At 41.6% G+C, this 23,914-nt stretch overlaps 1 protein-coding gene across 2 annotated transcripts in view; it reads right to left on the bottom strand.

The window, feature by feature from the left end:
- Positions 1-23,914, bottom strand: part of LDLRAD4 (low density lipoprotein receptor class A domain containing 4) — a 435,540-nt gene that overhangs the window by 249,236 nt on the left and 162,390 nt on the right. For both annotated transcript variants that reach the window (XM_027826292.3, XM_037892893.2), the window contains exon 2: positions 13,291-13,752. In XM_027826292.3, the coding sequence (XP_027682093.1) occupies positions 13,291-13,330 (40 nt within the window). In that variant the 5' untranslated portion in view covers positions 13,331-13,752. The remainder of the gene's footprint in view (positions 1-13,290; positions 13,753-23,914) is intronic.

Below are 23,914 nucleotides of genomic sequence, written 5' to 3'. Positions count from 1 at the left end.
CAGGTTCATGTTCCGTACCACCCTGCGCAAGAGTACCTGGTGGGCGCGGAGGTCTATTGGGGTGGGGGGGCGGATATAGCAGTCCCTGCCACAGCCTCATCGGGCGAAGGATGGATGCCACAGGAGGGAGAGGATCATCCGGGGCCTCTTGCTGAGCTGTGCCCTGCTGCTCCAGTCCCGCGACCTCAGTGTTTGGGCCGGGAGCTGGAGGAAGAGGAGCTGGCACCTGTAAGGATGATGCCACCGTCTCCATGCCTCCGGGAGCAGGACGGTTGGCAGAGGCTTCAGGCGCTCACGGCTCAGACAAGGCCGAGCGAGAAGCCTCAGAGGGAGCACCCTGGGCCTGGTGGTATGCCCAGGGTGTCCAAAAGGGCCACTGGGTGGACCCTTGAGCGGGCCCCTGTTCTTGCGCCTACCACTGATCCGCCCCTGAGCCCAGACAGCCATCATCCGAGGGGTGGCGGTCTGAGAAGCGTGACCCTGCTTCAGACCGTGATGAGTGAGAGGCGGAATGCGATGACCATGGTGGTGCTGAGGGGGTCTGCACCAAATCACGTCAACGAAACACGTCAACTGATTGGTACCACGAAGCTGGAGATTGGTGCCAAGATGGAGAAGAACAGTGCCGCGATGCTGAGGAGCGGTGTCTGGACCTTGATTGGTGCTGGGACCTGGACCGGCGCCTGGATCTGGACCTGGGTCTCAACGACGATGACCAAGCGTTACTAGGGTAAAAATTCTCCGATGGCCATGCACGCGGCACACGCACACCTAATTGGAATTCATATGAGCAAGCACTTGAAGAAGAAGTGACACAAAGATTATATGCACTTACTGACTAAGACTCTTATTGACTTCAATAGGAGCTAGATGGAGTCCTTTGAAAATATAATCACAAGACAAGTTTTAAACCCCTTATGTTGATATGTACAATCTGCACCAGATTTATGGTCTTGAGAGTGAGCCTCACCTACGCTCCCAACTGAAAGTAAGATGCTTTAATGGGAGATACAGCTTAGAGCAAGAATGGAAGGAATGGTGGAAACACTGGGACTCATGGCTGCTGTGGAATTAAGTAAACACCATCTTTAAGGAGACATGTTTTGCAGGGAAAGAAGGACAAGCAACTAGGGTGAAGAGGATATCTGCTTCTTTACACCCTTAGAATGACTAATAAGAACATATACACACACACACACACACAAAGCCCCCTAAAAGTTTCATGAAAGCAATTCATGTCCTGTGGTGATAGTTACTTCTACAGATGTTCATCACTTGGCAATCTGAGGTGGTGCATGAGTTGCAACTCTAGCGTGAAAAACCTGAATTAATTTTTTTTTATTTTTAACACCCAAAAGCCATAGATGCATAATGCCTTTAAAAAAATAAAAACATTAGCATCTGGACCAATAAAGATCAAGTTAGGAAGTCCACTAAGCACAAGTTTCTCCTCACTTTCAAAGTTCTCTCTACCCTCTTCTTCTGCTACTAGCTTTCCCATTCCCTGTACTCTGCCAACACATTATTTTGTCTCTTTTACCCTCTTCAAAGTTTGTGTCATCTTCTTTTTAACCAGCCCACATACTTGGAACAGCCTATCAACTGATGTCTGCCCACCTTTTTCCCTCTTTTCCAAAGAACAGACCCCATCTATATCCATGAAGCATTTCAGCAATAGACACTGTGCAACATTCCATGGTTGCTTCTGTGTTTTGTACTTGACCTTCACGTTAGACAGTTAGCACTTTGGCGCAGGAGTCTGTTATCTATTTGGCATACTTCACCTCTTGTAAAAGTAACTATACACTAATGATGCAACATAAATAATCTCTGTCTCCTTTCTCTCTCGTCCTACATAAACTGAACTTTTGCCCCACTTCTATGACATGGTTTTCTCCAAGAAGATGGTAAACAGGATTAGTTTTTCCTGAGACCTTTAATCTTTACTAAGGTGACAGCGAGGTATGATTCTGCCACTGTTACTCATTAGTACCTTACTTCAAAAGTATCCCCTTCGATTGAAAAAGGGCCTATTTGCAGAGTAAAGTTAGCAGATTCCTGATCATAATTTGTAATGCACATATCTATAGTATTCATGCACAGCCCTTGTGAGGGGGCCTTAGAAATAAGTTTTAAAATGTTCCATGTGGTCCATGTGAAGAAAGCAACAAAACCAATATGTTGCCCTGTCACTCACTTTATGCTGCAATCACTAATTTCAAAGATACTGGTCCACACGGTAGCCTTATTCTAAACAAAATCAACTAATAAAGGGAATTAAACCACAAACCTGGTGAAATTATTTTACATTTCTAGAAAAATTTCCATCTGTTGGAGAAAGGAAGTGATGTTCATGCAAACAGTTTTATTTCCATGTCTTACTAAATTTTATTTCCACATGGAATAAATTTTATTCCCCCTTGGCACCAGGACAAGTAATTCCATTCTCTAGTTAGCAATTAAATAATTGGGGTTTTTTTAAGCACTAAAAAAGTAATATACTAAATAACCCTTATGCAATCCTCCATCCCCAAATCACATTCTCCTCACAACCTAGATTTATGGATGACACAGCAGTTAATGCCAGTTAGGATTATTATAGGTATCTAAAAAATTGATCCTAGGAACAATAATCTTAACACCACAATCCAAGCCACATGATATTCTATTTATTTACTACTGAATTCAATTATTGAATATTTATTTTTGCTTTTACTTCCACAATAAACCCGAAACCTCCCATCATCCCAGCCCGATATGCACACTCTTCTATCTTGTTGATTTAAGAAGTACTCAAAGTTAAATTTCTTCTTCAACATTTCTGCCATATATCAATATATGTCCTTGAATTCCAAAACTGCAGAAAAAAATTAAGTCTATCCTATGAAATAGCTCATCTTTCAAACAAACAAACAAACAACTATTGAGTGAGGGCTTTTTACCCTTCATAGGAGACAGGGTGAACAAGGATAAAAGTGAAAGAAAGTGGTGTGGTGATGCTGACCCAGATATTAAAAAAAATAGATTATTACTTGTGGTTAAGGCACTGGATTGGGACTCAGGAGATCTGGGGTTCAGTTTTCAGCTCTCCAAGACCTCCTGTCTAATCCTAGGCAAGTAATTTAATATCCCTCTGTGCATCATTTCCTCATTGGTAAACTTAGGATAATAATATTTCCTTCCTCCCAGTTTTGATCTCCCTTCCTGTCTATTTTATCTATTTAGATTGTAAACTCTCAGACAAGGGCTGTCTTTTAGTATTTGCTTGTACGGAGGAAAGGGGCCCTGAAGTCAACTGGGTACCCTTGGAACTACTGCAATACAAACAACAACAATGGTACTCAGGAGATGGTGCTAACCCTTCCCATTTATATCATTAGATTGCATAGTATGGTTTTACAAATGCAGCACACTTGAGAGATTGTGCAAAACCGACTGAGAATTCATGTTGAATGACTTTTTCCACTCCCAAACTATAGAAATACTCTGAAAGATGCATCTTCTGGAGTCACACTTCCTGCTTTTAATGGTATAGTATACCCTGCTTTCTGCACCACACAGACAAGAGTATAATAGCTTCTAAAAACAATATTATGTTTGGCAAGAACATTACATTCCTCCACAAAAGAAACCTATTTCTTTATAGGTACTACCAATCTCTTGAATTAACCACAGAGAAGTTTTTACTATTATTCTGCCACTATCTTGGCAGATCACATGCCTCTCAAAATTCTTGCTCTGAGCAATTGGGAGCGGATATTTGTAACTGAGCATATGGAGCATTTCTTTTGAAATAAACAAATCAAGTATAATAAGTCTCAGAAGGGGGAAAAATATAGTGAGTCATCCACAATCTCCAATTTTTCCATTTAAATCAAGGACTGACTGAATACACAGCCAGTCTGTAAATTCATCTTCAGCCAGTATAAATTACAGGTTTATATAGCCTAAGCCTCCAGGATAAACAGACAATTTCTTAACCGGTCATATCCCAAACAAGTCTTCCATGCTTTTCTGAAGCTACCACCTTGTCCTATTTGTAGTGCTCCCTCTCCCACTACCACAGTATGCATACACACACACGCGCGCGCACACACAGAGTCATAAGCAACTAAGCTGTTTCACCAGTTGTCAACAGGTACAATCTCACTCTCAGAAGCTCTGATTGAAGATCCGGCGGTGTACCATTCTTGGCTGGGTTCATCTTTAAAATGTGGAATTCCTCTTTACTTAACAAAGCTCCCTCTATTCCCGCCCTTAAATCAAAATGGAGTGCCTTTGTAGTGTAGAAAATGGGAACATCACAGACACAAAGAATGGTTTACCTTCCTCCAAAGAGGATTCAAAACTGGACAGAAAACATTAGGACAAAATGAGAACAAGTTCAGAATCAAAGAGTCCATGGCCAGTTCTCACATCCCTTATGTTTCTCTGTTCTTTCTTATACAGCATCTGCTCTCTAAGATTTACTACCTTCTTGATTTATTTTTGCTCTGGTTTTATTTAGACAATTGTTACCTGTTACCATGGCAGTGTTGTACTGAATGAGTCACATGACAAACTTACATTTTTAGGTACTTAGAACAGCTGCAAGGAGCTGATTGAAACTTCCTGATCTTCAACCGCTTGACCCAGTCAGAAGCTGGAGAAGCAAGGAAACTACTGTAACTTCCACCATATACCTTCTGGAGATGGGGTGCAGGGAGGTCAGGTGTAGTGGAGTTCCACTGGACCACACTCCTTCCTGTTAACACCTTTAACGTGCCCCCTCACATTGGGATATGAGGCAGCTGGCACAAGAGGCAGCCTTGCTGCCTCTGCCAACTTTCTGCAAGTAGTCAGTTTCCCTACACAAGGGTTTCTCCCCAATGCTGTTTCCAGGCCATTTTGTTTATACAAAATAGGCTCAGCAAACTGGAGAATCCAGCTCAAAATTCTCATTTAAAAAGTAAGTCTCTAGCCCTTGTGGCTGTGAACATAACTTTAGGAATGTGAACTGAGAGCAGTTACGACTGTCTGAGTCTACAGACAGCTTGAAATAACAGCTAAGAAGTATACGTTGTCTCATTTACTCACATCTGTTCTATTAGGTTTTTATACCGCACTCATTACCAGAGTATCAGAGCACTGGGGTTGAGTAAGCTCTAAAGTCTAATTATGACAACTTAAATATCAGGAAAGAAGAGGAGTGATCATATTTCGGGTGCAATCTTTGTTGTTGTTTTGTTGTTAACTAGGTAGAGCCTGGTTGTGGGCTATGCTTCAGAGACAGCCAATTCCTCCTGGCCAACCTGCCCCCTATTTTAAAACTCAGCAGTTTCCACTGGATACAAACCTGTCTTGAAAAGGACCAATATCTAAAAGAATGAAGGTTTGTAAAGATATACGTGTACCTTTTCTTTCTTTCCCTAATAAAATGGAATCGTTCTGAGTGCAGGTAACAAGCTGGCAGTGTTTGTAAATTACCCAAGTGATGCTAGAAACTTGAGTAAATGTTGCTTACTCATTGCTGCTGATGATTCGATAGTCCACTGCGAAAAGGGAAGTTCCTTCGAGGGAAAACCTCAACCCTGAGCTAGGAAGTCCTTGGGGGAGGAAACCTGGGAGTAAGCCAAGCCTGGGGAGAAGACTTGGCCTGGATTTTATATTGTTTCACTAGGAGTGCCTTTTATAAATAAAGCCAAACCCCAGGAATGGGGCAAATTTTAGCCCACTGGAACTTGTGTGGAATACAATAGAAGAAGGCTGAGGGGAACCACTAGCTAACAGAGGGATTTTTATGTGCCTACCCACAAGAAAGCTTTGGTTTAAGAACAATTATAACTGGCAAGCAATTAATCGATGTGTAATTTGACCTATTCTAGTGCTCACTGAAAAATAATGGGGTAATATATTGATACCTCCACAGACCCCACAAGATCTCAGAAAATGTAAATAATTATCTTATACGATTATAGGCATTTCTACAGCTTATGAATACATAAAATAGCATAACAACATAGTTGTGTATGTTTCCATTGAAAGTTTCTTTTTCTTTATTTAATGGCAATTAAGAAAAAAAAACTGTATTACGTCAAATGGTCTGACTGAAACCAAGCAGCAAAATATTAGACTTTTGACCAAACCCTACCAATTTAATAGGAGTTGCATTTGTGAAAGCAGAATTTGGCCTAGCATTCTTCATTTGCATTACTGCACTGAGACTAGGGATCTGCTTTCCCATATTTTTCTTGCCTCCACCCAATTAACCAAAGATGTAATAAACATGATGCATCAGCTTCAGCTTTAAAAAGGACACAGGAAAGTACTTTAACAGTTTTATCTTATTTTTGCTTTTGGTTTTATGCTTCACTTTTTAACTCTCTTAGAAGCTTGAAAATTAAATGGGTTTTCCAGCCAATTCCCCTTTGGCAGCCACCAACTGTTTCTGGCTGTGCTTACTTTACTATATTAACATTGTCTTTGTTTTGGTTACCTCCATGTTTCTGAATCAGCATGGTCACTGTCATCATCGACATTGTCAGCAATATCCTGTCCTGCCTGTCCTGGCTCCACGCGGCTCCCAGAAGCGGCCAGCATGTCCGGCTCCTCAGCACGGGGCAGCCACGGGGGCTCCATGTACTAACCCCGCCCCTAGCGCCATCTCCACATTTCCTACTGGCCAGGTACTCCACCCCAAAGCCCACACCCGCAGCCAGAGCCCACACCCCCTCCCACACTCCTGCCCCAGCCTGAAGCCCCCTCCCAGAACCCTGAACCCCTCATTTCTGGCCCCATCCCAGATCCCTCACCCCCTCCTGCACCCTAACCCCCTACCTCAGCCCAGAGCCCCCTCCCATACCCCCTCCCATACTCTGAACCCCTCATTTCTGACCTCACCCCAGAGCCCGCACCCCCTCCCGCACCCTAACCCCCTACCCCAGCCTGGAGCCCCCTCCCACACCCTGAACGCCTCATTTCTGGCCCCACACCAGAGCCCGTACCCCCAGCCGGAGCCCTCACCCCCTCCCATACCCCAATCACCTGCCCCAGCCCAGTGAAAGTGAGTGAGGGTGGGTGAGAGTGAGTGACGGAAGGAGGGGGGAATGGAGTGAGAGGGGATGGGGCCTCAGAGAAGGGGTGTGGGCAGGGGGGCAGCCTCAGGGCAGGGGGCAGATCAAGAGTGTTCAGTTCTGTGCAGTTAGAAAGTTGGCAACTCTACTTTTCCCTGGGCCTCTTCCTAGTGCTGTGCCCCTCCTCTTGTGGCGCATAGTGGCTGATGGTTGTCCCTGGCGACCTAGTCCAGGGGTCGCAGCAGGGTAAGGAGTCTCGGCTCTGTGCTGCAGACCTCCCCTGGCAATGCCTTCCTGCCATAATCCCTCTTCAGCAACAAGTGCATGTCTGCTCCTCCCCGTCTACCTCCATTCTGTGCTGAAATCACCCTCTTTTAAGTCTCTCCAATTGGAGCATGCCTAGTAAGCCAGTCCAGGTATGGTTTCTTGGGCCCAGAGTTGTTCCTGCACTCTTAACTCTCCAGCATGGGTTTTATTCAAGGCATCACAAGTGGCTTCTTTCCTCTCTCTGACTTTTTGGGGGAAGATTGATTCATTTTAAAAAGCAGGTATTTAGAAGCCAGAGGATATTACTTACCCAGTGGATCTTGATTATAGTTCAGCCCCAAAATTTGAGGATGAACTAACTACAGTGCAGGTAGGGTAAGAGCACTGACATGTTCAAATAGCATCTTCTTGCATAACACATCTGTTTCTTGTGTATTATCTGCTTGTGTAACTGCTTGTTACTCCTGTCAGCCACTCAGAGCCAATGTGCAATGGCTTCTTTTCTGGCTCATGCATTATCAAATGAATTGCTACATTCAAAATGCAAAATCTTCATCATTAGTAATCATGCATGAACCAGCAAGAACACAGCTGGACTTCCATATCCCATCTTTTTTTCCTTATAAAATGAATAATCATGTTTAATTAGGGAGAAACTACAAATACAATGGCATTTTTACAGTCAATTTTCATTTTAAAGTATCCTTTTTAATTTTCTGAGTTTTACTTGAAGAACACTGCATTCATTTTGCTCAGTCAAGAAAATCCACCCTTTTTACTGTGATAAAAAAATTGAAATATATCTAATGTGCTCTTCAATGGAGCACAGAAAGGTATAATATGATCCAATGACTGAAAGCTGAAGCTAGACAAATTCAAAATGGAAATAAAGCATGAATATTGAACGGTGAGAGTAATTAACCATTGGAATAATTTACCAAGGGTCACGGTGGGCTCTCTCCATCACTGACAATTCTGAAGTCATGATTGGATGTTCTTCTAAAAGATATGCCCTAGGAATTATTTTGGGGAAGTTCTATGGCCTGTATTATACAGGAGGTCAAACTAGATGATCAGAATGGTCCCTTCTGGCAATAAGTATTCAGTACACATTCTGCTGTCTGAATCAAAATCTATAAAGGGGTCCACTGAAAATATAAAATTCTCCATCTGTATGAAATGAATGGCTATTTGTATATGGAAAATACAGCTTACTAAAGTCAATATTTGTTCAGTAATTGATTAGAAGATTCCAGGGTAGATTGATTTAAATCTAACAATGCTGTAATTGACAATTATCACTATCATATGGCACTGTCATTGCTGAATAGCTTTATGAGTAGCTTTCTTATCTGTAATGACAGCAATTATTTTAAAGTATTTAAGCCTGAGAAATAGACCTGTGCAATATACGTTACCATATTTAAACTAGTTTCATTTCACTATGTTTTTCTCAATCTTACTGAGTGCAATATACTTAGATTGTAAGCTCTTGGGGCAGGGATCATGTATTCTTCTGCATACTGAAGTGCAGAGAATACTATCAGAGCTCAACATATAACACATCTACAAATCAAATATTTAATAACTATAGCAGAATGCAATCTACTATTATCTGCGTGCTAAGGGGCATTAACAAAATACAATCAGTATCTCCCAAGAATTAAGAGGCAGTGAGAGACTTGTCTCTGACACACTAATCTTAAAAATTCACAAACGGGGGATTGTATCCAGTTAGTTCATTTTATCACTGAAATATGTTATTGTCATGGTAAACTCATATGTTATGTCATATATAATCAATGTGAAATGAATAGATATAAGTAGGATAGGACTATAGGATATAAGGTTGACAAGTATATAGGAGCGATGAGTGTGTATTAGGTATATAAGTAAAACAAGACAGTAATGTAAGGCCTACAGGCTAAGGCCTGTAAGATTTCAGCTTAGCCACACTAGGACTCAGGCTTAAGGAGACTTGATATGAGTGAGTGACCTAAGACTGACCCTATGCCATGAAAGCCACAAGATTACTACAAAGAATGTGCCAATAGGTGATGTTATGGAAAAATAGACCACAAGACACCTGACTGTAACATCATGAAAAGTTCTGTTCTGAGCACAGGTTGCCCTGGAAACAGGTTGACTTAAATGCTAATAAGAAAAAGGTGAACTAAGAGAATGGCCTATAGAAAGTGGAGCACTTCCAAAATTCCTGGGGTGTGTAAGTACAGATAAGAAAAAGGAGGGTTGGAACCCTCATGCATGTGCATAAGGTGTTAGGCATGGTCAGAACAACAAGATAAAAGAGGTGCTCTGGCTGGGATAAAGTGGGAACACCTGGAGGGAAGACCTCATTGGGACAACCCAAGTTGGAACCATCCTTCTACGACAACTACCTGTTGAGAAATCCACTAGAATCTATATAGCATCTTTGGATATGTGAAATGGCCTCTCAGGTTTTATACCCAAATGTGAGATTGTAACCCTAATTATCTGCTTAGTAAAACTTATAATACAGAAAAAACTTCTTACCTATGATTGTGCATGTGGTCACGGTCTTTGTTCTTCATGTGTTCCTAGAGCCTCCAAATCTAAGGGTGATTTCTACGCTATTAATCTTAAAACTGTGGCCGCACAGGAGCCAGACTCACTGTGCTTTACCACAGAACTATTAATCAATTCAAAATTAAAATAAAGGCTACAGAATTGTGATTGTACAAGCAATTCCTGAGTACCCAGGAAGGTCAGACTGACCTAATGAGGCAGATGCAAACATGCCTGCCACAGAAAGGAGAGTGAATGTTCTACTGTACATTCAAGTAGTGTTTTTCAAAAATAGTTTTTTCATTATAGTTGGATATCTGAGCCTACCACCAGTGGTGGCCATCTTGCTAGAAAGTCATGTAAATTTGTGACAATGGCAGAGTGGTAGCCCAGTGTCAATCTATAAATGAATTTCCAACTCCCTTTAATAGTATCTTTAGTGCTATTATATTTTATTTACTAGAACAGATTTGAAAAATGCTTATATTGTTTTACACTGAGCTGCCAATGACTTGACTTTTGAGAAAGATGGCTACCTCCAGCATTTACCTCAAAAAGGTTAACTACATATTTAGAGATGAGGAAAAGTCTGGCTTTGTTTTTGCAAAAGTTGTGTCAAGTTTTGTAAAGACAATATCAGGAGTGGTTTGGCTCTGGGTCGTGTTTATCCAGATTCCCAAATTTCAGAGGTAATTGGATAAATGGTTCTCACTTTGACCTAACTTTAATTGCCATTAAAAGCTGTCATTACATATATATGTAGTATTGTGGTTCTTATAGTACCCTGAGAATGCTGAGATAGTTGGACAGAGCAGAATGGGTAATATATTCCTTTAACACTCAAGCATTTCTATACTATTTACTTATTTTTATCTATTATGTCTCTATCCACAGAGAATATCACACAAGAAGAAAGTTTCAATGAAAGCTGTGCATTCAACAAAATCATGGAGGAGGGGTGGGGGGGGAAGGGCATAACTAAATGCTGCTCCAGTAAAAATGGTATTAAAACTGTGAACATATAATAAACTGAATCTGTTTCTTATCAATTATTCTTATTGAGTAGAAGAAATGGTAATGGACAGTGGGTTGCAGATTTATATAAAGACTACTCTCTGTTGAGGGACTAGATAATTCAGGGAACTGGTAATGGGATACTGAGCTTTTCACCTCTAAGTCAGCCATTCAGATCAGTACATAGTAAGTACAGACAAAAAGCTGTTACTATCAGATGCTATTGGGTTATCTATGTGAAATGATTTAATTACTTCAGTCCATTTCTTAGGGACAAGTGATCACATCACCAAACAAATACATAAATTATAGTTTGGCAGCCTTGACAGCTGTCCCAACAAAATGAGCATGGAGACTGGACTGAACTACCCTCTTAGTCTTAACAGTAGGCCTTCCAGGCTCAGGGTTAAAACCTTTTGGTGAGCTGGTGAGCCTTGATGTACCATAATGGATAAACAGAAGCATAATGTCTTCCAAGGTTCCTTTCACCAACACTTAATTCAGCTGTAAAGTGAAAGTGTTTATTAGTCTCCTTGTAGCTATAGTTGTTCTCCCTTAGTACTGCTAGGCTCAACACTGACACATATTTCAAAGCTTCTTTATTGTACATATAAATGCTAATGAGGCAAATAACTGCCTTTTTCATACGCTCACACCCTCCCCCTCACTACAGACTACACTAACTGCAGAATATCATTGTATTACTTTGTTGTGAGGCTAAACCTCCACTCCCATCATTGAAGTAAGTGTGGGTTGTGGGAGCAATAGTACACTGCTAACATTACATTTTGACTGCAACTGTTAAACTAAAATAAAAATGTCTTTAAATGCATTCCTGGGCATTTCTCTAAGGAACACTCACCTACCCATGCAGTTAACTCACAAGCTGTCCACTGAATGTCATTGTTTATCTCTAGATATTGTACTGAAATAACAACAAGGAAGCAAATGCAGAAAGTAGTTTGAAACAAGTTTGAAGAAAATATGTTTTTCTCCTTGTCATAACATAAAGGGATGAGTTTTCAACTTGGTTCCTTTACAAGTCACCTGAAACTATGGTGTATGCATATATACCTATAAACGTATTTAAACACTTTAGTAACTCTTCACTATGGAGGAGTCCCCTAATGCCTTTAGGTAAGGGCATCTCCTTAAGAGTATAGTTTTTTGTTTTGAGGAAGAAAGGGTAATCCCTTATGAGACAGAGTGAACATTGCACACCACACTACAATACAACATAACCTCATTTAGAGAAAGCTTTAAACCCTAGTATCGTGTTTCTTCAATATAAAAATAACTGGATTTAGGGTTACTCTCAAATTCAGGCAAGAAAGAGTGGGAAACATGTCTGTGCTGAGGAAGCTGCCACCAGAAAGGACAATTGGGATTCTGCCCTTGGAAAAACCTTTATTTTTCCGTCCTAGGAAAAGTTACCAGTCCAGCCAGGAACATTGATGAAAGTAGCTCTGAAACAGGGAAAATATTCTTTCTTGGGTATATGTATCCAAAAAATAATAACAACAAAAATTCAGTAATTCGTCACCTGATTTAAAAATGGGAAAAATGCACGTTACATGTCCTATACTTAATTTGTGCTGTGGTACAAGACCATTATCTAAATTCTTCTAAAGACACAGAAATTCCAGTAGAATTTTCAGCCAGTTCCTGCTGGTTCTCAGTTGGCCAGTAGGCTCGGAACAAAGCAACAGGGTCTATTGCCCACCCCACCGCACCCCCCTTAGAAATCAAGAGAGACATGCAGAAAGATTAAAATGGAATTTCTAATGGACTTTTCACTAGAAGATTTCTTGAGAAGAAAGTACAGCCTTATTTGCTTTTTTATTTTGTTTCCAACACACCTACAGGAAAATAAATTTGAACTAAAGGCTAAATACCTAACTAAAGCAAGAATGGCCCAAATGACAATCATGTGGCAAATTCAGCCCATGGACATCACTTGCATATGGAGATACAGCTCATGGAGACTACAAAATTCAATATGCAGCAGCTCTGTTTGAGACGAGACAGGGCACTTTGCCTGTTGTGACCTGTAGTCTCTCCAGGACTCACTTCCATATTAAAAATAAGAGCAGCTGTAATCTGCTACATTTTATGCAATTTAGGTGGCCCCTCCTGCCTCTGGCAAGTTGTCAGTGAAACACTTGGATCAGCGAAGTTTGGGGGCTCCCTTCCGAAGGCACGCAGCCATCAATTTCAAAGAACTTAAAATAACTGAACCAAAAGCTGCGTTAGTCTCTGTTATCTTATAAGAGTTGAATTATTTATTTCAATGAATGTAATGCTCACCACAAGTGCTGTCTACTGCCACATATTTATGCCACTTATTTTCCCAAACAACAGTAATCAGCCCAGAAATTATTAGTTTAATGATAGCAACAAAGGTCCTTACCTGTGAAAGCATTTGTGGCCTGAAAACCAGCTTCCTGCATACTGCTCTCCCAGTGAAGCTTGTGATTCCAATCTTAACCTGTCCTTACTAGAGGCAACTGCGAGGCTTGAAGCTGTCAAGTCACTTCCATCTTAGCTTGTCACAGTCCATTTGTCTCCCCATTCCCGCATTTGGCATCATCCAATTCCCACCTGCTCCCAGGTCCTTTGAGCCGTAGGTACAAGGGATATGCACTGAGCCCAAACAGCAAACGTACGACGCTCACCTCAGCCGTCCAGCCAGTGGATTTTGGCCATCATGAATTTGAAAGTGAAGACAATTGTCACACTGAGATTGTATTTCCTTTTTAAAATTTAGTTCTAATCCACTGTTCATCCAACATCATTTTTTTGGGACTGAGCCACTTGTGATGTTCAATTGTCTTGTCTCTCTTGTGCTTCTCTCCCCCTTCAGGCGCACTCACTGAGAAATTAAAAAAAGAAGAGATTATGTTTCCTGATGACCTCTAGAAACATTAATATTAATAGACTCCGGGGAACAAAAAAACCCCAAAACACATGATCAGAGATTGATTGTACACATTAAAGGAGATCTTCAGAAGGCAAATATTGTGATTTTGCTGAGATGCAAAGTGTGACCGCACAGCTCTTTGAAGTGCAAAGAGAAACAGTGCTGAGGGTGTCAGATGCATCGCTGAGAACATGATATGATTTACATTTCAAAAGCCATATTTAGTAGAGATGGGGGCAGCAGTACAATAACAAAATTGCAGTTAAAAGGGAAAAGGAAAAACACTTAAGGATCTCAAGTCTAGCCTATTCACAACCACAATGAGGTTAGCAGCATTTTATAAAGCTGCTTCCCTTCTTTTCTTGAGTAAAATGCAGAGTACTGCAGACTGTGAACCTGCGTGTGTGCATCTAACAACTGTCTTCCATGGTTAAAATCCCTTTGCTACAGGTGCTGTTAAGTACTTGTTCAGAATCTTAGTTGAAGCACAGAAGATGCTACCTAGATGCTTAGCAAGGTTAAAAAAAGGTTATAGAGCAGTGATTCTCAACCAGGGGTCCCTGGCGGGCTGTGATCAGGTTTTAAGGGGTCCGCCAAGAGGGACAGCGTTAGACTTGCTGGGGCCCAGGGCAGAAAGCCGAAGCCCCACCATATTTGAAGTCCAGGGCCCTGTGCCCCACCACCCAGGGCTGCAGCTGAAGCCTGAACAATGTAGCTTTGCAGGGGCCCCCATTACATGGGACCCCAGGCAACTGCCCTGCTTGCTATCCCCTAACACTGGCCCTGGCTTTTATATGCAGAAAACCAGTTACTGTGGCACTGGTGGCCGGTGGAGTTTTTATAGCATGTTGGGGGACCCTCAGAAAGAAAAAGGTTGAGAATCCCTGAGGACAAAGGGGGCTGAACTTCTCCCCAGTACTTGTTATTCTCTCGAGGAGAATTAAGGAACAGGCATCTGTGAATGACTATACATGTTAAGTAGGAGGGTGACCAGACTATTTCAACAAGGACATACATTTAGTCTCATTATGGGGACACCAGTAGGGTGCATATGGGATGGTTTTGGCAGCCAGGGAAGTATTTTGTGCATTTTGGGAACAAGATTAGTCCAGAGGGATGAAGTAATGTTTCAGTATCTGAGACATTCTCTGGTTCAGGCACTTATTGCTGTGGGGTACAGGAAAGCCGACTGCTGAAGGAGGCTTGGAAGTGGGGTCCACTATAATCATCCCTCCCTCAATCCACCCATTGATGGTTTAGCTTCCTTCCTTCCATGCAGCAACCTCTGGTGCACAATTTCCTACTTGAAGGACACGCTCAATGCGGAGCTGTCTGATCCGATAAGAGCCTCCACAGGAACATAGGAATGGTCATACTGGATCAGACCCCAGGTCCTGCTAGTCCAATATATTGTCTCTGTCAGTGGCCACCACCAACTACTTCAGGGGATCTGCTTAAACCTTGTAGCATAAGGTTTAATATCCTGGATGGTACTGAACTATACAGGAGATTCTGACACTCTCTTTGGACTTACCTGCACAAGGATACTCAGGAAAGTTATACTGACTCAACTAAAGGTGTGATGTCAATGAGCATATATTAAAGTGCGCTAATCCCCTGCCCAGCTCTGCCAGGTTCACATTCAGCAGTCAAATGGCTGGCTTTAGATCACTTTAACTTTAACTCCTCTTCCAAGGAGGCATACACACAATTTCAAGCACTTAATAATTTATGGGTACTGACTTCACACCTTTAGTTGATTCACTTTAGCCTTCCTGAGTGGCCCTGTGTAGTTGTGCCTTTTGGAGCACCTTATGCTGCAAAGGGCACCAGTGCATGGGCAGCTGGTCCTCAGGTTCATCATTAAGGCCCTATCTTGATAGGCAAAAAGGGTCTGTTTGTTCTGTTAGCTCCGTGGAGTTAGCTTAATGCTCAGTTGACCACCCACCCCACCCAGGCGACACCATAGCCTGCAAATGGATTAGCCTGAGTCTCAATGGACTTTTTCATCGTGTTAAGACAACACGTTTGAAAAACATATCCTTTCTGTCCATCAAGACACAGCCTAGGGGTAAAGAGGGATGGCAGGTTGGCTGGCTAAGTACTCATATTCAAACTAGAGAGGCAAGGGGCAACATTATCAATGCAATCAGTCAAGACACCAAAGCTATTTAGTAATTGTTCCAAATAGGCTTGTTCAGCATCCCTTACTTCTTCAGCTGGAGTGTTTATGGAGTTGTATGACATAGTGTAATAAGACTTGTATGCAGCATAGCTAGTGCATTAAACTTTCACCATTGGAGTTCTGGCTTAAAGTCTTAACTTAGGTGACAAATAAAGAAAACTTCTGATATCTCAGGGACATATCTTGATATCACAAAACCATAATCTCACTTGGTACACAATAAGCTTCCCTCAAGAGACTCAGTACTGAACTAGCAGGGGTGCTGTAAGAGAGGATTACAGTGCTCTGGAAAACCATTTTGGGGAAGGATGCATCGTTCTGGCAGTCTGCAGGGCCAAAACCACTGCTAGAAATCAACTTCAGCATTTTAAAACTCTGTTTTAGAGTTGGTATAAATTCTTTTGATCGCTCAGATTTCCAATGCTTTCAAATGCTGAATGTAATTCATTCTGTCCTATACGGCAGCCAACCATCAAAACGGCAAATTTCCTATGATTTTTATAATATGGTATTTTATGCTACTAAAGTAAGTCAGTGATTTACTTGAGTTTACAATTAAGAGATAGTCACTGGAATTGCATGGAAACATTTTAGTAAAAACTGAACTTGTACTTAAATAGCAGGAGATTTTTCTTTATTTTCTAAATACATGATTGTGTATACACACACACACACACGGGCCAGAACCTAGTTATCAAACTCCTTTTAGAAACAGTAGGCCAGGTCCTCAGCTATACCAATTTATACTAGCTGGCCCATAGATTTTAAACTAACTTTCTAAAAGGAGTTTGACAATATTTTAAAAAAAAGATCAGTAACAATTGGAGACACACTATCACTATTATTGTAAATCCCAAGTTATTATTAATGTTATAATAGCCCCTAGGAGCCTCAATGAGGCTCAGGCTCCATTATATTGATCAGATGCAAAACCACATCCATGATACAATGACTATATTTTGCTCCATCTATCATCTCCATTCCAATTCCTACAGGAATTCTGCTTCTAGTTCTGCTTCCACTTACACTACTGTGCTGTTATGCTAGTCTCAGAAGCAAAAGAAAACATTGTTTTAAAAAAATGTTGGTGTTTTAAAGATTTCTAGCTACTTATGCCTCCCATGATTGAAGCCCAGGAGACACTGACTAAGGAAGAGGGAAACTATATCCCTTTGCTTCTGTCCTCTCCACTCTGCTCAAATTTGTTAATGATTGGAAGATCAGAGAAAGACCATGCCATTTCCATACACAGCGAATATGGAAAATATTTTCACTGCTCAACACACTGTATAGAATAGTAAAGTCAGTTAGAGAGTCTCATGCTAGATTTACCTACTCCTCCTTCTTTATCCCTTGCTATCTTCTTCTCTTCTGCCAGTGTTTGCCAAACACCACCAGCAGACCAGTTTAACAAAAATGGAAATGAGAGAGAAAAGTGGCAGCAGTAGTGAGTGGATTTAAATCCTGTAATAATATTTACACACTGTACAATTGTTGAAGCCAATCCTCAGTGGGTCATACTCAAACAAGAAGTGCAACCGTATTTTTCCAATACTGATACCTTTGTAACATCTTAATTCAAAATATATTTAAAAAGTAAATATTGCAGGGTTCCCCCCCCCCCCACATTTCCTTCCACTGAGTATTGTCTGTTTCTCTGGCTGTGTGCTGTTCCCTTGGTGATAGATATGCAGTGAGAGCCAGTTGATTGTATTCTCAGAAAGATCAGAGTTGTGGGCAGTATCTCCTGTGATAGCCATTTGCACGTGATGTCCAAAAAAAGAGTAAATACTTAGCTAAGATGTTTTTAAATCTATACCAGGAACAGCTACAATGAAAGCCCATACATTTATACTTTTGAAAAATGTAAGAAATTAATTGCATGGTTGTGATTTAATTTAACCTGGGCCAAGGATCAGTTCTCTTGTTGGTAGTTTCACCAGCGGGCAAGGAGAGTTTAAGGACAGAGGGGCTGAACTATCCTAATACCTACTCCTTGTGGCATATTGACAGAGAAGTGTAGGAAAGCTTGTCCATTAGTTGCCTTTTGGGTTCTGTGGATAAAGAGATGACAAAGCTATGACTGTCAGTTTGGCAGCTTTCAAGAGCACTATGGCCCTGATCCAGCAAGGTATTTAAACACTTGCCTAAATTCAAGTATTTGAATAACCCTACTGAAGCCAGTGACACTACTCAAGTGGATAGGCACATGCTTAAATACTTTGTTTAATCAAGGCCTATCTCCACTATATCTTAATATCCTTATATTTATAATAGTGATTTGGTTGGAAGGATTGGTATACATTTTATAAAATACCACAAAGGATTTTAAAGATGTGCTGAAGCGACTGAAACTATCAGAATGTAAACATATATAAACTGCCTACAATTTATACATATATGTCTTCATCAGTCCTGCTTACTTCTTCATTCTCCTGAGCAATCACACAGAGTTTTGTAGGTTATATTTTGCTGTCTCTGAAAGCAGTCTTTAATATTTTAAGCTCTGCTTTTGTTTCTCCCTTGGGATTTCTCAGTCTGACATAAATATTTACCAGTTACACAGTCTCCTTTGTTAGATAGTAAGGTATGTATTTTTCTGTGTGATCCTTTGTTACTTCTCTGGCTCTTATGTAAAATTTCTTTTCTTTGTGAGCTAGTGTTGTGTCAGTGCCTGAGCATGCTGTTAATGGAGTACCAGGCCTCAGGACATGCCACCTTTCAGATGAGACCACTTATGCGCATTAAAGATCTCATGACATTTTTCACAAGAGAAGGTATGCAAGCCAAGTTTATAGTCAGGTGGTTACATTATGCCTATCTCATTTCACCACCACCACTGCACCCAACACACACACAGTTTCAAATGCTTCTGGTGCTCTTCACTACGTGTCCTAAACTGTTGTGTAGCACTGCTGTGCACTATTAAACAGCTGCTGCATTCCACCCTACTACATAACATCAATGATGGGTGACATGATTCCTACTGTATGTATTGGGTGTATGTGTACCCACACAGTTTGAGATCCTTTGGGATATCATTAGCTTGTTCAGGAAGTAGGGTGCTCTGAAATCGCCAATTTCCTCCCTTTATTACAAAAAGCCCTGCACTGAGGTGACCTGTCCTTCTAGACAAGAAAACCAGCTCCCTCCAGATCCAGTCATGCTCTTTTTGGGTTGGCTGGGGTGAGAAGATGGGTCTAGGCAAGGAAGAGAAGTTCCCAGAGTAACGTATGAAGCGTCCTCTTTCCCGCCCTTTCAAGAAAATGATCTGTGGCATTCCAAGCCACTTCAAGTTTGGAAAATAAGAGACCAAGATTCACCCCAAATTCCAACCATGTGCTGCCAGTGGAGCTCTTCACAGGGCCAAGTTGCTTTTCTTTTTTTAAAAATTGCTTGGGTGAAAGTTATTTATATCACAGTTATTTTCTTTTGGGTGAAGCTGAGTCCAAGAAGCCATCTGGGAAATAAGCAATGCGGTAAAACAAATCCTTTGAGCGTCTCCCCACACCAAATTAAGCAGTCACTAGTAAATCATGTAGCTTAGAATATTTCAATTATAGTAGTCCTTTCAATGATTTATTCATGCATATTACCTACAGAAATCAATCAATATTCTATGCAATTCCTAACACCAGCAAGCACACCTAATCAGGGCTGCCTAAGGGAAAATGGTGCCCTGGGCGAACTTGTATTTTGGCACCCCTAACCCCTGCTGCCTCCCCAGGGTCCCCACCCATTCCCCCAGCCCCAGCTGACTCCCCAGGCTCCTCACTCCCCACCCCTCACCCCCATCACTGCTGCCTCTCCCCACCCATCGCCCTAAGCTCCGTTCCGCAGCCTCGCATGCCAGGCCTACCCCGATGCTTGCCTCTTGACCACAGTGCCCCCTGACCATAGTACCCTGGGCGGTTGTCCACGTCGCCCATCCATAAGGCCAGCCCTCCACATCATATTCCTCTCATTCATTCTGAAAGCAAAATAATTGTGGTTTCGGGCCTGTGATGGGGTGCTCACCCCACACTCACCCTGAAGGGCTTAATACAGGCCAGATGGGCCAATTAACTTATTAGGCTGTAGGTTGGGAGAATTAAGGCTGAGAGGCCCTAATTAGGGAAAGTTTACCTGTGGAGACACAGACAGGGCCTGTATAAAGCCCAGAAGCTGAGAGCAGGTAGGGGCTGCAGGGAATAGGTTGCAGTCACTCACTGGGAGAAGGGAGTTGTAAGGTTGGCAAAAGCGGGACAGGATATGGAAGAGGCTCAGGGAAGGACAGTAAGGACCAGAAGGGAATGGATCTTTGCTGCTGAAGAAAGGGCCCCTGAACTGGCACCCAGAGTAGAGGATGAGCCTGGGTTCCCCAACCAGCCACTGAGGAAATGGCACTTGCTGGGCAGTATATGGGAAGACAGCCCGAGCTCATTTGTCAGGAAAGACTTGGATACCCCCTGAAAGGGGAAACACAAATAGTGACCTGGCCGGAGGGCCAAGTCACAAAGAGGCAGCTACAGCGCCCAGAGCGAGCGAGGGGCCACAGAGAGAGCAGGAGCAGGGCGTGCAGCAAACAGCAGAAGAGGGCCTCAGACCTGTAAGGAGCTAATTCCCAGAGGGGCCAGAAGGAGGCACCACCTGTCACGTGGACCCCGTGACAGGGCCTTCATCCTAAAGAGCCTTACATTTCCATACAACCTGGGAGGCAACCATTTTTTGGCTGAGGGTGACATAATACCAATGATGGAAGCTTTAGAAATGTGTGCAATCATGATCATCATCCTCTGGAGCTCCTCAACACCATTCCTCAATTTGTAGGAGAGGCCGATGTCTCTCCAGCACTCTCAAGCACGTGGTCTCTACAGTACTCTCAAAGAATGCTGAGGACTGGGAATCAAGCTTTGGAATCCAGTATTTTCATTTCTTTGAAATTTTCAGCGTTCTAAAGAAAAATGTAACCAATTGGATTTGAGGTGAACCACTGAAAATGAAAATATCAATGTAATCTGAACCACAAATTATTGGGCTTAATGCAGTAACTACTGGAACAAATTCTATGGCCTGTGTTGTAGAGATGATCACAATGATTCTGGCCTTAATTTGTTGGCTCTAAGCAATTCACAGGAGAAAAAGTCCTCAATCACATTAGGCTATGAACCCAGAGAGATCACGGAGATAACTGTTTTATTTTCCAAAAAAATTAACACTAAACATTATAGCAACATGATTCAATTTCGATTTACCTTTGGCAAAAGCAACCCCTTCCAAAATTCTCTTGGTCTGGACAGTTTCTGAATTTGCAGAAGACTGGTAGGCACATAAATTAGAGTGGATGGAAGAAAGTGATATTTTAGGAATGAGTCTAACAATATCTAATTTGTTATTTTAACATTGAGGAACAGCATCTGAAAGCCTTTCCACATTCTTATTTAATGGCCAAAGTAAAATCATAGTCCTCTGTTACCGACAAATAGCTGAGTACCTATATGCAAGAAAAAGTAGACTGTGATGTAGGTACCACAAGTTTTGACTTCTGTTCAGATGTTTTACATTACAAATACAGTACCTGCTAGAGACAAAGGGTTCACATATAGCACAAGATTACAGTATCCTGCTACACCTCCAATTTAGTTCCTCCTGCCCCCATGTCTCCACAGGAGAATCAGGAGTGTGGCACCTGCTCACAGCACTTGGTTACCTACATCAGCAGGAGAAGCAAAGTGAAGCTGACATGATTCCTATTTGTTTCACTCTGCTGTGCCTCTTGGGTGGGACACAGTGGAGGAACAGCACAAGTGATAAATTTTGCTGTTGTCAGGAATGCTCCCAAAGAAGCAAAGTGGAAGAAGAAATTAATATTTCTCTCCTCTCCACCTTACATCTGTGCTGCTCCTACAGAAAGTACCTTCCCTGCCTCCCTTCATCTCAACAAAAGCAGCAGCACAAAAATAACCTGCACAATGTGTAACTTTAGCCAGGGCTATCTCAGCAGCTAAATATTTCAGCCACTTAGTTCATCACTAATTCCAATATCCACACAGAAAAGTGTACTCACTGACCCAAGAAAATTAGAAAATGAATGGTCTTTCCAAATATTTTACCTCATAGACTTCCCAATTTCTACCCTTCTGGCTCCAAATTACCTTCCTGGTTTCTCCATTACCTCCTAGCCCTTTGCTATAAAACAAGTTTGTAAGCCATTTGTTCTCTCTCAACTGACAAACCTTTTATAGGAGAGGCAAGTTGGCAGTGCTTCCTTCTTGCAGCAGATGGTAGTTATGTCAACCATAAACCTCCTGGGAGACCCTGGGGTGGTCATCTGCCAGATAATCAAACATGAGACAACGCCTTTTGGGTGCACAGGGGAGAGAGTCCACAGCTGGAAGGAACCCCTCCCACAGAACTGGTTACAACAGCCAATATTTCCATACATACGTGCCCACACAATACACACATTGATAGAGTTTCTCTCTCTCTCTCTCTCTCTCTCTCACACACACACACACACACACACACACAGCATGCTCATAGAGATGAGTCTGTCTCTGAACCTAAGTAAAGTTTTATTTAAGTTCTTTTTAAAAAGCAACACATTTGAGCTCAATAGCTTTTCTGGGAACCACGGGGACCTAAAGACATAGATTGTGTCCTCAACTCAAACCAAAATCTTGAGAGCTACACAGCCACTCTCACTCAACACTACGAAGAACTTTAATGGGAATTGTGTGACTAACTCCGCATGGGACTCTGCAGATACAGAGGTTAGCTTGAAGAGTCAGCCAAGGAAGTCATTTAACTTCTGTAGAATTATTTGATTTGATTGCAAAGGCACAACAAGATGCACACATTAGCAAATGCTTTCAGGATGCAGATGAGAACACTATATTTACGTCAGCTGTAATACAAAATATGTTGATGTTTAATAGGTCAGGCAATGATGAAGTCAAAGACATAAGGGAAATGAGGTACTGTCTTTGCTGTAGTTAAATACAAGGCCCAATCGTGCTATTCACTTTTTGATGGGAACTGAGGGTGCTCAGCACCTCTGAAGAGGCACTTAGCATTTTACATAACTGGGCCCTTAGTAAAGAAAAAAGCTCATATGTAAAAGACTTAACCATGTATGAAATTGTTTAATGAGCACCTTCTATCTTGAGAAAACACTGATAGAGTTTCAAATCTTCCTGGAAGGCTGGATCAGTCAGTGCTGTGAAAGTTCATCTGTTGTGAGCAGCAGCTGTTCAGGAGTGCAAGGAACTTAGGGGAAAGGCCTCCTAGTATTTTATATGAATTACTATGTAAATCCAGTTCTAGTTTGTCCTGCAAATCAAACCATGCTGAAATAATTCATTTGATATATCTACAGTGTCTTAGTAGTCAAGTAGTCGTCTGTCTGTGCGCTAGATAAAGAAGTGCAAATAGAACATTATCTAGACAAGCAAACCAGACATTGATGAGGCATATCAGCTGTAGGGTATTCCTGGAACCATTGTTAGTAACATAGGAAACTATGTCTTCCTGCAATACAGTAGTGGCAGCCTCCAAAAATAAGAGTTATATGAGTAAGCTTCTTGTGACATAAGAGAAGGTTTGCATTTATTTACCCTTGGTTATGTTTGATCATCTACTGGAGAAATCCACTTCAGCAAATTGACAAAGACAAATAAATTATATTATACCCATTTTATCCAGAACTAATATTTATTGCAAGAAATCACAAAAACCTCTACTAAAGGATTGTCCTGGGTTCTCTATATGTGAAAAAGCCACAAGTTTGCTGATCTGTATTCCATCAGTTTTGACATTTGGTTTAAGCAATAATGTTTTTATATGGAACAATAAAAATATAAACCTTGTTTATCATCATTAATTGTACTAAGGTAGCACTTAAAAGCCACAACTGAGATCAAGGTCCTGTTTTGCTAGGTACTACACCAA

This window comes from Chelonia mydas, chromosome 2, assembly GCF_015237465.2.
Source record: "Chelonia mydas isolate rCheMyd1 chromosome 2, rCheMyd1.pri.v2, whole genome shotgun sequence".
Taxonomy (NCBI): Eukaryota; Metazoa; Chordata; order Testudines; family Cheloniidae; genus Chelonia; species Chelonia mydas.
Note: the sequence above shows the minus strand (reverse complement) of the source record. Positions and strands in the feature narration are given on the sequence as shown.